Source organism: Trichosurus vulpecula, chromosome 2 (genome assembly GCF_011100635.1).
Source record: "Trichosurus vulpecula isolate mTriVul1 chromosome 2, mTriVul1.pri, whole genome shotgun sequence".
NCBI classification, from domain to species: domain Eukaryota; kingdom Metazoa; phylum Chordata; class Mammalia; order Diprotodontia; family Phalangeridae; genus Trichosurus; species Trichosurus vulpecula.
This window is the reverse complement of record NC_050574.1, coordinates 307,938,589-307,952,186: the sequence shown is the minus strand read 5'-3', so window position 1 is coordinate 307,952,186 and position 13,598 is coordinate 307,938,589. Positions and strand designations below refer to the sequence as shown.

The 13,598-nt window shown below is 34.6% G+C and overlaps 1 protein-coding gene across 1 annotated transcript in view; it reads right to left on the bottom strand.

Annotated features, from left to right (window-relative positions):
• The window catches only part of LOC118837073 (contactin-associated protein-like 5), a 240,330-nt gene that overhangs the window by 155,891 nt on the left and 70,841 nt on the right, over positions 1-13,598 (bottom strand). Inside the window, exon 5 of the mRNA XM_036744077.1 lies at positions 7,548-7,691. Within this exon, the coding sequence (XP_036599972.1) occupies positions 7,548-7,691 (144 nt within the window). The remainder of the gene's footprint in view (positions 1-7,547; positions 7,692-13,598) is intronic.

The following is a 13,598-nucleotide window of genomic DNA, read 5'->3' as shown; positions in this document are numbered from 1 at the left end:
TTTTTTTATCTTTAAAATGGAAATACAAATTATGGTTCATATATATATATATAAGTGGGTCTAGGTGTGGCTGTGTATGCATATATGTAGGCATATACATACACTCTATCTATCTATCTATCTATCCATCCATCTGATTATATGATTGTGTGTAGATCACTGATATAGAGACATCTGGCCAGATAATTATATCTCTATATACCCATTGAGAAACAGAAATATCTGTCTATATACTTCATATGCCTATAGGTATAGCAAGATCTAAATTTGTGTTTATCTCCATCTCTATCTCTCAATATAGTTATTATTTCTCTCTCTAAAACTCTTTGTCAAAAAACCCTAAAATGCATTGAGGCACTAACCAACATAAAGATATTTATGGTGTTCTGTACCTTAACCTGGGAACAGATTTATAAAATTTGGGGAGAAGGCATAAAGAATTTAATGGAATCTATCCATTTGCAGAGGAGTTTTGAAGTAAATGATTTTGGGAAACAAAAGTGAGGAATAAACATTTTAAATTAAAGATATAATAATGCGTGCTCCAAGTACTGTACACACTCTCAAATGGGTCATTTGTTTTCCAATTGTTTATTATACAAAGATATATTGACACAGGATAGAGTATTTGAAAATAAATAGTGAGATATTTTTTAATGTCTGTTTTAAGCTGTTAGCTTTACTACATTTCAGGATGTGGAGGATCATCTTACAGTCAAATAGAGCCATAAAGACTAAATTGAATTATCCCAATGGAACAGCTGTTAAGTCTCAAAGGAGATGGGCAGATCCCACAAGAAAAGAATGACAAATAACAATGGGGATGCCTACTGATCTCAGGATGCAAAAAGACACCTGTGTTTGATGATGTAATCTCTTTTGAGATTTACATAGCTCTTCATAAGTTGTGAACACTTGATGCACACTTGGTGACTGAATAAATAATTTCTAAAATTCGCCAAAACCACCTGGTCCTGCTGAGCACATGATAACCATGGTGCACGTATAAAACACTGACAAATGACAGAAGCACCGTTTCCTTTCAGATGGCTTAGTTTTTACATAGGTATTTTCAAGGAAAGCTGCGTTTGAAGCTGACATAGCACTTTTGGAGAAAACTAAGCTTACCTGGGAAAGAGGAAAAAAGAAGTGGTTCTACTTTAAACAATTAACAAAGAAAACATTTTCTTTAGACATGGAGTTCCAAAAAAAGATGACAATAGGTTTAATGACCTGAATCTTTACTTAAGCAACATGATGACAACCATTTGGAAAAAAAAAAGAATAATGACATTTTAATTTATAAAAGTTAAGATGTAAACTCTTTTACTATTATAGTAAAGCAATCTTCATAGATTTCTCTTTTAAGGTGCATTAGCACTAAATGGATTCAGTGTTCCTCAAATTAAGAATACAGTCAATTAAGGCCTGAGGGACAAAATATTCCAAAGGAATTTTAAACAAAATGTTAATACTTCAGGACTTGGAAGAGACCAAAATGTGGCTTAAAGTATTGGTTTGGGTGCCGTTGGGAAAAGATGACAAATAAGGTTTTGACAATATTCACTCTCCTGTTATCTATTTCTGCATTTGCTTCTTTCCTCTCTTCTACTTCATTGCACATATTTAATATACCTTCCTTTTAAAATATATTTCGTGATATCCAAATGTGGTGGCTTGCATTATGAATGTTGCCATAGAAATCTTAGATATTTATAGTTCACTCACACACACAGATTTCAAGAGTGAACATAGCATAAGTGAAATACATTTTCTCAACCTTTATATATCCTAAATTCTTTACCAACTATTAGCGAAACATTAGACAAAGGATTGTGCTTAAAAATGTTATGTGCTGATCACATCAAAGAATGTTACGCTATGGATTCCATAGGTAACATTCCCACTTTTTAATCACCACATCATTGGCTTGAGCTAAGTGGCACTGAAAGGTTATTTATTGAGAATAGTTTTAATGATCACGTTAATAAATAATATAAGCCACCTATCTGTGCAGTATTATACAGTAGAACCTAAATCTTCTGGACACAGAGTTGACTAAAATCCTAAACTGGATATTAATGAGCAAATTATAAAAGGAGATCAAAGGTAGAATATGTTCAGTGGCTTTAAGAGACCAAGTACAGATTTCACACCCTACTTACCTTTCTTTGAAAGTATTCCCCTTCCAGCTATGCTTCGGACACTCTAGATTAACAAACGTTACTCAGCTATCTTTACATAATGTAACTTTGCCTGGAGCCTTCTCACTCTGGAATATCCCTCCACCATACTGACACTCTGGTGCCAGGGGCTACTTGCTTCTGGGGCCTCAATTTTGGGGATGAATCCAGAACTACCAAGGTTCATTCTTATCCTACTTGCACTTCTGACTCTCAGTCTTTTGCCCCAGGCTTTCATGTGAGTATTCCTCACTCCTTTCTCTTTTCAGTGTCTTTTTTATATTAGAATTTAAATTCCTTGAGGGCAGGGACTGTTTTTCTTTTTGTTTTTATTCACATCCCTAGTGCCGGGCACATAGTAAGCATGTAATGAATAATTTCTTCCCCACCCTTTTGAGTCACTTTCTACTTATTTATGAAATGTAGATAACATCTACCCTGCAAACTCATAAAGTGGTGAGAAGCAAATAAAACTATGGACTTGGAAAGAGTTGTAAATTATGGAATAATCTTTAATAGTTAGCTATTATTAAAATTATTATAGGTAATACCAATATTGATAATATATTTGTATTTTGCTAAGATATTTGCATATTCCCCTATATTCTGGACCTAATAGGCATTTGATTAAAATGAGTAATAATTTTCATATATTTTAATATATTTGTGATCTCATTGATTCTCTCCAGCAATACATATAATGATTCACCCATGCCTGACCAGTGTTACCCTGTCTAAGACTTTTTATAAGTGGTGTTGGTAAATATGTTCACTGGCAACTTAAATAATTGTTGTTGTATTTTATGATATCAAAACTCATAAACATGTACCATCATGATTAATAATTATAGCAGCCTATGATTATAAATGGGAAACTAGGTGGCTTAGTGGATAGAAAACTGGGCCTGGAATCAGGAAGACTTGAGTTCAGATCTAGTGACAGACACTTACTGTGTGACCCTAAGCAAATCTTTTAACCCTGTTTGCCTCCATTTCCTCATCTATAAAATGAGCTGGATAAGAAAATGTCATACTACTGCAATATCTTTACTAAGAAAACCCCAAATGGAGTCATGAAGAGTTAGGCACAATTGAAATGTCTGAACAACAACAAAATGTTTATTAATTACCATAAAACAATTATCATAAACTTTTCTGAGTCATGGACCTCTTTGAAAGTCTGTTAAAGCCTATGGCCATATTCTCAGAAAAATGTTTCTCATATACATACATATGCAATGTATATATGTGTGCATACATATATATATAATAGAATATATAGAATATGTAACAGAATACATAGAATTATAACAGCAACCAAAGGTTAATGAAAATAATTTTTTTTTCTATCAAAGCTCATGGACCACTTGAACTTGGTCCATGGACTCATTGGAGGCACTGTGGACTCCAGGTTAAGAACCCCTCATTTACATCACAATAAAATTTACTCAATATATCACTGATAGTTACAATATACTGATATATAAAAATTAAATGGCTAAAAAAAGTAATGGAAGTGAAATAAAAATGGTATTACTCATTGAACAAACATTTGTAAAATTGCTGTTATGTTCCAGGCATTTGGATACAATTTTAAAATATCAGTCCCTATTTTTAAGGAAATTATATTTGATTGGGGTCTGTGGAGAAAGGGAATGAAAAGTAGGTAGAAAATATATCCTGGCAAATTTCGTGTTCCTTGTACATAATACTTCCTCTCCCAACCCTGTGCCTTTTCCCTGGCTTTCAAATGATCTCCCTCCTCACTTCTATCTCCTGGTTTCCCTGGTTCTGTCAAGACTCAGCTCAAATCCCACTTTTTTCATGAGTCCCTTCCCAGTCCTTCCCCTGTCCCCCACTGCTAGTGATTCTCTTCTGAGATTATTTCCCTTTTATATTCTGTAACTGTGTGTGTGTGTGTATTCACATACACTCATATGGATAAAGATAGATAGGTGGATGGATAGAGAGAGAGATGGATAGAGTGATAGCTAGCTAGCTAACTAGTTATATAGATAGAAAAATGCATCAATACATACATAGGTGCTTGCATGTTTTCTCTCCCTTTAGAATGTTAGGTTTTGAGGACCTGGACTACACTTTTGCAGGGTGGGGTAGAGTGTGGGGATTGGTTGTTTTGCAATCCCACTGCTTAGCACAGTAAATTCTCAGCAAATGCTTATTGACTAACAAACTAATTTAAAGCAAGAAGGGAACTGGCAGCTGGGGATACCAAGGTAGGCTTCTTGTAGGAGGTGACGGATGAGCTAAACTTTATAGAATTTTAAAGATTCTAGTGGGCAAAAGTGAAGTGGGAGTACATTCTAGGCACAGGGGAGATCTTGTGCAAAGGCGTAGAGACAGGGAATTGAACATGATGTATGGCCTGGACAGTTTGACTTAAGCATAAATTTCATGAAAGAGAATAATGTATCATAATTCTGGAAAGGAAGGCTGAGGCCAGATGGTGAAAGTCCCTAAAAATCAAAGAGATAAATTTCTATTTTATTATATAAAAATAGAAAGACATTGGAACTTCTTGAGTAGAGGATATCATTTTCTAACCTGTACTTTATGAATATCATATTGACAGATGGGTGGAGGATGGAGTAGAAAGGGAAGAGAATGGAGGCTAGGGAAAAAAAAGTTAACATTCCAGGTAAAAAGTGGCAAAGGTCTTAAGTGTGATGATTATGTGAGGGGTCAAAATTTGAAGGATCTCAAATTTATTATGGAAATAGAATTGACAATAATAGGTAACTGATTTGATATGAAGGAAAGAGAAGAGTTGAGAATAATTGGGAATCATAATACATATGAGTGTTATGCAGAATCCATTTATAAAAATGAAAAAATTAAGCCTCTTCCTCTAAAGACAAGAAAGCAGTGTTACACAAATGCATATGGAAACCCATCCGGGTCTAATTTCTGTATTCAAATGACTAAAAAGAAAAAGCAGTCAGCTAGCTATACGTACATACATATGCATATAATATACACATATATATGTACACACAAACACACATGTATACACATATGTATCTATATGAAGCCTAACCTACTATAAACTTTAATCATAATTTTTTCTTCCCCCACTTATTTTTCTTTCTTTTTTTAATAAAAAAAATTATTAAGTCTCTTTCTTTATAGGAACACAAAATACTTAAATTTTCAGTCATTGGAAAGGTTATTAGTCAATAAGACAACCTCATTAATTGAGCAATCAAAATGTACAGGGCACAAAGGAGTAAAAACATGACCTTTAAGAAGTCACCTTCATGAGTGGTTTTTTTGAGTATAGAAATAAGAAAGATGACATCTGTGTCAAGCACTACAAATGCAGTAATGCCTGAAGAAGAGCCTGGATATATTGAAATTCGAAGGGCATGTCGCACTCAATAGGTCAAGTAAACTAAAAATTCAGAGCACTTTAGGCATGTGAAAAAGAAGAAAACTATGAAAGTGTCTATAAAAACTTTTTTTTTAAATGGGAGGGAAATAAGAAAGATTAGAATAAAGTTGCTGTCTATAAAATGTTATAATTCTTTATAAGGGGAGCAGGAAATTGTCCACCAAATTAAGAAATACCAAAATTCTTTTCAACATCTTTTCAGTCTATCAGAGTTTATTCTAGGATGAACAAATAGAAGTAACATTTGGTTCACAGTATAGTTCTAGATTCCACTGGTGATTGATAGACAGACAGACAGATAGATAATGTTATTAATGTACTATAGTGTATACATAACAATGTAATATAATACATGTATATAGTCCCCTTTTTCCTGATTACAATATATTTAAGGAGATTGGGAATAAATACATGAAAAGTAAAAGAAAATGGGCTAAACAGAAGTACAGGATTATAGTACATAATAAAATCACAAACCAGAGTACAATTAAGTGCATTTGAATGGTACCAGGGGTGGGGAGCCTGTGGCCTTCTAGGTCCTTGGGTACAGCCTTTTGACTGAATTCAAGTTGTATAGAACAAATTCTTTTATTAAGGGGATTTGTTCTGTGAAGTTTGGATTTGGTCAAAGGGCCACATTTGAGGACCTAGAAGGTGGCATGTGGCCACAAGGCTGCACGTTCCCCACTGCTGTATAGATAGTAGTTACTATGAATTCAGAGAAGTGAGAGGGTAGTGAGTTGGAGTGGTCTGGGATATTTCATAGCAGATTGTCTTTGTTCAGATGAGTACTGTTGGATCATTAGAAAGCAAAGAACACTACAGACAATAAGAATGGCATGGGCTAGAAGTGTGTTTGGTGAACTATGAACAGACTAACAATGCTGACATGGCAGCTATGTACTTGCAGTGTGGGGGATAAGATCTGACAGGTAAATTGGAGTCAAACTAAAGAGGGTATCAGGGGAGATAATGGGGTTGAAGGCAGATAAAGATACGGGAGCATACATCCCCAACATTCTGAGTTTGATGTTATGATACAAGTTGTCCCTTAACGCCACTGTCAGAAATCAGACTCACTGTGGCATTTCTTATTCAACCAAACAAGCAACCAAACATCAACAACAACAAGAAAAAGTCCTTTTGGATACATGCAATGAAATTATAACTGACTCACCAAAAGAAGGTAAATATACATAGTCTTCAATGATAGAAACATACGAAAACAATTAATTACTGCCCCAACACCTCAAAGTTGCAGCACTTTGCAAACTATAGTCAGAGAACAAAAGTTAAACCATATCTTTAGTAAGATGGCTTTTAGCATCTTTTCAGATAAAGAAAAGACAGACAAAATAACTTGACCATGTAATCTTTCCATATGCCTTAGAATAGTAATAATATCTTCCTCTGGAGGAGCACCTTTCCTCATTCAAAAAGGTGACAACTCTTTGACAAGGAAAATGGCTATTATTTCCCATACTTGTCTTGAAAGAACAACAGTCATGTATTTTCTTAAAAGCACTAGATACTAAGTTTGACCTTTTATAGGTAAACTCAATTCCATTAAAAATTAAGTTCAGGGGTCTAAAATTTGCATGTGCATAGTTATAAAGACATTTGTTATTACATCAGCTGCCTTCCTGGCAATAGCAAAAAATGATTCAGGTTAACAAATTACTGACGGCATTTCTAACTACAGCTGACTCCATTCCACGAGGGAAATGGAAATCTTTGAATTCCTGCTAATGTGTTTGTTTCCCTCAATAGCTCTATTGATGTTAAAAGTCTCCACATTCTTCCAACGACCCAATTATACTTGTGAACGGCTATTGACTGAGAGTAGTATCATCTTAGTTGGCAGACTGTTTCTAGTAGGGAAAATCAGGCAAGCTTACCAAAAAGTAGCTAGAAAGAAGCAGGTGCAAAGAAAGAGATGCATTTTGACTTACCACAGTATAGATCTGATGTTTGCGTCTTTTGGCCAAATCAATTACGTTGACTCCATTATAATAAAGGTTTTCGATACATCCATGAAAGTTTTTCTTCAGGAATGTCCCTGGTTTGCCTGGGACTGGAATCCCTCCAAAACTGAGCTTTGGGGAAAAACAAATTCAACCCTCAGTTATAAACTGCAAAGGAGGAGGAAACGTAATGAAAAAAAAAAGTGCATTTTGCTTTATCCAATTGTATGTGTGAGCCAAGTGGCTCAAATAATTATAGACTGCCACTTGATTACACATTGAAAAAGATACTGATTAGCCCACTTAAAAATAACTATAATTGCTGGCTTTTTAGGGGCCTATTTTACAAAACCTTTTTTTCTTATCCTTTCCGAACACGTTAAAGCTAAATAAAACAATAATTTGCAAGAAAGGAAGAAAAAAATAAAGAAAATCAAAGTGCTTACATTTATTTCACACACATGTATCTATAGCAAAAGGGTCATTCATTGTATACCTGAGAATTACCAAAACTCTAGTTCAACCAGCTACCAATCTAAGTAGCAGGTCAGTTGGTAACATGGCTAGTAAACAAAACTTTGAGAAACACAAGGGAAATAGAATGTTCCTAAACATTATATACCTTCTTCATCTATAAAATCCTCCCATCTCCTCATCTACATTTATCCTGCTCATCTTTCAGAGCCCAGCACAACTCACATGAACTCTTTCTTAAACATTGTAGCTCACTTTGATTTTTCTGGTTTGTGACTCCTTTGAATTTGCTCTGTATACCATTTAATTGACATCTCATTATCTACAGCTTCATCCACTAGATATTTAAGGTATGTTAGTCTTCTCTTAAAATAAATATTCATACATTGACACTATATATCTTCAAATAATTAATATTTGAGATAGCCCAAAGGCACACCAGGGGCATTTGTGTCCTGCAATACATTACCGATGATACACTGCACTGAAGAAGCAGCAAAAAGGATGTCATTAAAGAAACATACATCTAGAAAAGGAGGTGAGTCTGTCATGGAGCAACATTAAGAGATAACTAATGGACAGTCCAGTGGTTTTTTTTTTATTGTTCAGATATAGAACAAGTCCTCTAGTGCTTTGGTGGGACAAGTGTTAAGTATTTACAGGAGGTCATCAGCAACAGTCATAAAGGATGAGAAAAGAAGCATGAACTGCAATCAATAATACAGTTACACTGGAGTACTCACATCAATGAGACTATAGGTCCACTGAAGTATTGAAGTAGTCTCATCATATCCTTAGCTAGACTTTAGGATCCTTATGAGTTAGGCTATAGTTACATATACACTTCTTTTGAATTTTTTTCTGCACCCCAAGCATCCATAGTATCTAGCACAATGCTAAACATTAATATGTGTGTTAGGTAGTGTGGATGAAGTGCTGGATTGTGAGCCAAAAAAGACCTGAGTTCAATTTCAGTCTGAGACACTTGCTATCTATGTGACCTTGGGCAAAGCACTTAACCTTCAATTGTCTCAGTTTCTTCATCTATGAAATGGTAAAAATAATAGTACCTATCTCCCAGGGTTGTTGTGAGGATAAAATAAGATGGTATTTATAAAATGCTTTGCAAACTTTGAAGTGTTATATAAATACTGGTTACTAAATATTTGTAAATTCGATGAAGGATCCTGATAATTTATCAGTGTTACCCAGGAGTGTCCAATTTCTTTATTCTAATCTCCCATCATTCATTTTTTAATTATCATGAATTCCTTGAGTCTTTAATTTTTTTTCCAACTTTGATGGCCAGACATTTTTCTTTCTTTAGCTGTGGTGTGTGTGTGTGTAGACACACACATAAATATAGATATGCAAATGAGACACCTGTATACATATGTACTCGATAGGTTTGTATATTAATATATGGGTACATATATATATGTATATACGTATAAATCAACATTAAATAACATCATTTCCAAGATCTTCCTATATGATAGGCACCCTCTTTCAGAACCTTAAAAAGGATCATAACTTCCTTCTAATTAACTGTTACCCTAGTAGCTGTAATGCAATACTGTAAAGTAGGTCCTTCACCCAGATAAAACAGTTTTGAATGTGAGCCTAGTAACAAGATTGCAAGTCAATCATATAAGAGCCAACTTCTTTAAATATAGACAGGCTTTTTAAAGGTATACAGGTTCATTACCAGAGGGTACTAGGGTATTTGATGCATTTGTTTCTGTATGTTGTGTTTATAATCTGCTAAACTGACTGATCTCTCCATTTCTTTAGTAATATCAAATTGATTTAATAATAACCACTTTGTAGTATATTTTGAAACCAAGCATTACTAAAACTCCTTCCCATTTATTTTTATTATTTCTGTCTAGATTCTTAATCTTTTTTTCCTCTTCCATAAAAGCTGTATTATTATTTCTAGCTCTATAAAGTAATCCTTCAGCAGTTTGATTGCTATGGTATTGAATAAGTATACTAGTTTAGACAGAATTGCCATTTTCCAATATTTCTATACTTGCTTACATTATAAAGCAACATGACATAATAGATAGACTTTTGGGCTTGGAGTCTGAAGACCTGCTTTCAAATCCTGCTTCAAATACTTACTAGCTTTATTATGCTAGGCAGGTCACTTACTTTTCACATGAAGATATTTTTTAAGAAGACACAGATCCTTCTTGTATGTGTGTACTTGTGCTACTTAAGTAACAGAAGGCTTTCTGTTCCTCATTTCATGGTAAAATATTAAGCCATTAAATGACATTGTGATTTTGGCCACTTTGTGTCACTCATGTTACCCCATTGGACTGCAGTTTCTTCATATCTAAAATGTGAAATTTAGACTATTTTAGTAGAATAAGATTTTGAGTCAAAATAAGGGTTTATGGCCACTTTAGTTTATGCCATTTTGTTACCTTTGACAAATTATTTGCCTTCTTAGGACTTTTATTTTTTTAATGTCAAAACAAGAGGGCTGCACTGGATCATAGTATCAGATGTAGAGGTTGGTGCTTTAAATGAAAACTCAGCCAAGATGGCAAAGAAAAGGCAGTGACTTATCTGAGCTCTCCCCAAAACCCCTGTGAATAAAATTAAATAATGCCATAAAAAATTCCTGGAGCACACCACAGTTTGTGGAGCAGGGACCCTTGTCACAGTTACAGGACAAAAAAACATGTTTATGGTCACTCACAGACCAGAGCACAGGTCAGGAGAGCAGTAAACAGAACTCTCTTTAGATCAAAACACCTTGGAAGAACTGAAAACTTACAGGTCTCCAAAAATATCTCTGAAAACAGCTGCAAAAAACTCATGGAGTTTGGGACAGTGCCCACTCCATCATGGAAGCAGACTCCTACATTAACAAAGAGTTAATAATCAAGATATAGGATGGGAAAATGAGCTATCAAAAGAAAAAAATCTTGACAATAATAAGTTACTATGGTGACAACAAAGACCAAAACAAACTCATAGAAGATAACAAAGTCAAAGCTCCTATATGCAAAGCCTCCAAGAAAAATATGAATTGGTCTCAGGCCATGGAAGAACTCAAAAAGGATTTTGAAAATCAAGAGAAGTAGAAGAATAATTGGGAAGATAAATGAGAGTCTTCTTTCATAACTCTCATTTATCTTCCCAATTTTGGAGAAACTGGCTTTATGAGAAATCAAGAAATAATAAAACAAAACCAAAAGAATAAAAAAAAGAAGACTGTAAAATATCTCATTGGAAAAAATCTGACCTGGAAAATAGATCCAGGAGAGATAATTTAAAAATTACTGTACTTCCTAAAAGCCATGATCAAAAGAAGATCCTAGACATCGTCTTACAAGAAATTATCACAGAAAACTGCACTGATATTCTAGAACATCGCTGTTCAATCATAGGTTTTTATTGAAACAATAGACAATATATTTTGATTTGCCATTTTAGTGAGAGTTTTGTGGTAGCTTGACTTCATTTACTAAAGCATTTATGTAAATGTGTATGCTTATAGGCAGGCTGCATTTTGGAAAGCCCTGTTCTAGGACCAAAGGATAAAACAGAAATTGAAAGAATGCATTGATCACCTCCTGAAAGAGATTCCAAAATGAAAACTCCCAGGAGTATTATGGCCAAATACCAGAGTTCACAGATCAAGGAGAAAATATCACAAGCAGTCAGAAAGAAACAATTCAAGTATTAGGGAGTCACAGTAAGAACAACACAAGATTTAGCAGCTTCTACATTAAAGGATAAGAGGCCTTGGAATATGATATTCCAGAGGTCAAAGGACCTAGGATTAAAACCAAGAATCACCTACCAAGTAAAACTGATTACAATCCTTCAAGGAAAAAAAATGGGTGTTTAATGAAATAGAGGGCTTTGAATCATTCTTGATGAAAAGACCAAAGCTGAATAGGAAATTTGACTTTCAAATACAAGACTCAAGAGAAGCACAAAAAGGTAAAAAGGAAAGGGAAATCATAAGGGACTTAATAAGGTTCAACTGTATACATTCCTACATGGGAAGATGACACTTGTGACATAGGAACTTTCTCATGATTAGGGCAGTTAGAACGAGTACATATAGACAAAGTGCACAGTGTGAGTTGAATATGAAAGGATGATATCTAAAAAATAAAATTGAAGCGAGAGATGAATTTACTGGGAGAAAGAGAAAGGGAGAGGTAGAATGGGGCAAATTATCCCACATAAAAGAGGCAAGAAAAAGCTTTTATAGTGGAGGAGAAGAGGGGGGAAGTGAGGGGGAATGGGTGAACCTTAATTTCATCAGAATTGGCTCAAAGAAGGAATGAGATACACACTCAATTGGGTATAGAAATCTATCTTACCCTACAAGAAAGTAGGAGTAGAAAGGGATAAGAGAAGGGGTAGGGAAGTATGATAGAAGGGAAGGCAGATTGGAGGAGATAGTATTCAGAAGCAAAACATTTTTGAGGAAAGCCAAGGTGAAAGGAAGGAAGAATAAAATAAATGGGGTGGGTAGGATGCAGAGAAATAGTTAGCAATAGTAACTATGAAAAAATTTTGAAGCAAATTTCTCTGAGAAAGACCTCATTTTTCAAACATATAGAGAACTGAGTAAAATTTATTGAAATAAGAGCCATTCCCCAATGGATAAATGATCAAACATATGAAGTTCTCAGATGACATAATCAAAGCTATCTATAGCCATATGAAAAAAAACACTCTAAATCACTACTGATTGTAGAAATGGAAATTAAAACAATTCTGAGGTACTACATCATGCGTATCAGATTGGCTAATAGGACAGAAAAGCAAAATGACAAATAGTGGAGGGCATGTGGAGGACATGGGGAATTAATGTACTGTTTATGGAGTTGTAAACTGATTCAACCACTTGATGGAGCAACTTAGAACTATGCCCAAAGGGAGATAAAACAAATACCACTACTAGGTCTGTATCGCAAAAGAGATAAAAAAAGGGAAAAGGACCTACATATACAAAAATATTTATAACAGCTCTTTCCTGGTGGCAAAGAATTGGAAATTGGGGAGATGTCCATCAATTGGGGAATGGCTGAACAAACTGAAGTATATGATTATGATGGAATGCTATTGTGCTATAAGAAGTGATGAGCAGAATGCTCTGAGAAAAACCTAGAAAGACTTACTTGAGCTGGTGCAGAGTGGCATGTACTGTGCACAAAGAGAAGTATTATAAGATAATCAGCTGTGAATGACTTAAGTATTCTCAGCAATAAAAGGATCCAAGACAACACTGAAGGATTTTTGATGAAAAATGCTGTTCACCCCCAGAGAAAGAATGGATGGTGTCTGAATACAGATTGAAGCATACTTTTTTTTTTACTTTTTAAATTTTTCTTGAAGCTTTTTTTTGGTGCATGTTTTCTGTCACAACATGATTAATATGGAAATGCTTTACATGGCTATACATCTCTAACCTATATCAAATTGCTTGCCTTCTCAATGACAGGGCATAGGGTGGGAGTAAAGGAGAGAATTTGGAACTCAAGTTTTAAAAATGAATGTTAAAATAGTTTTTTACATGTAACTGGG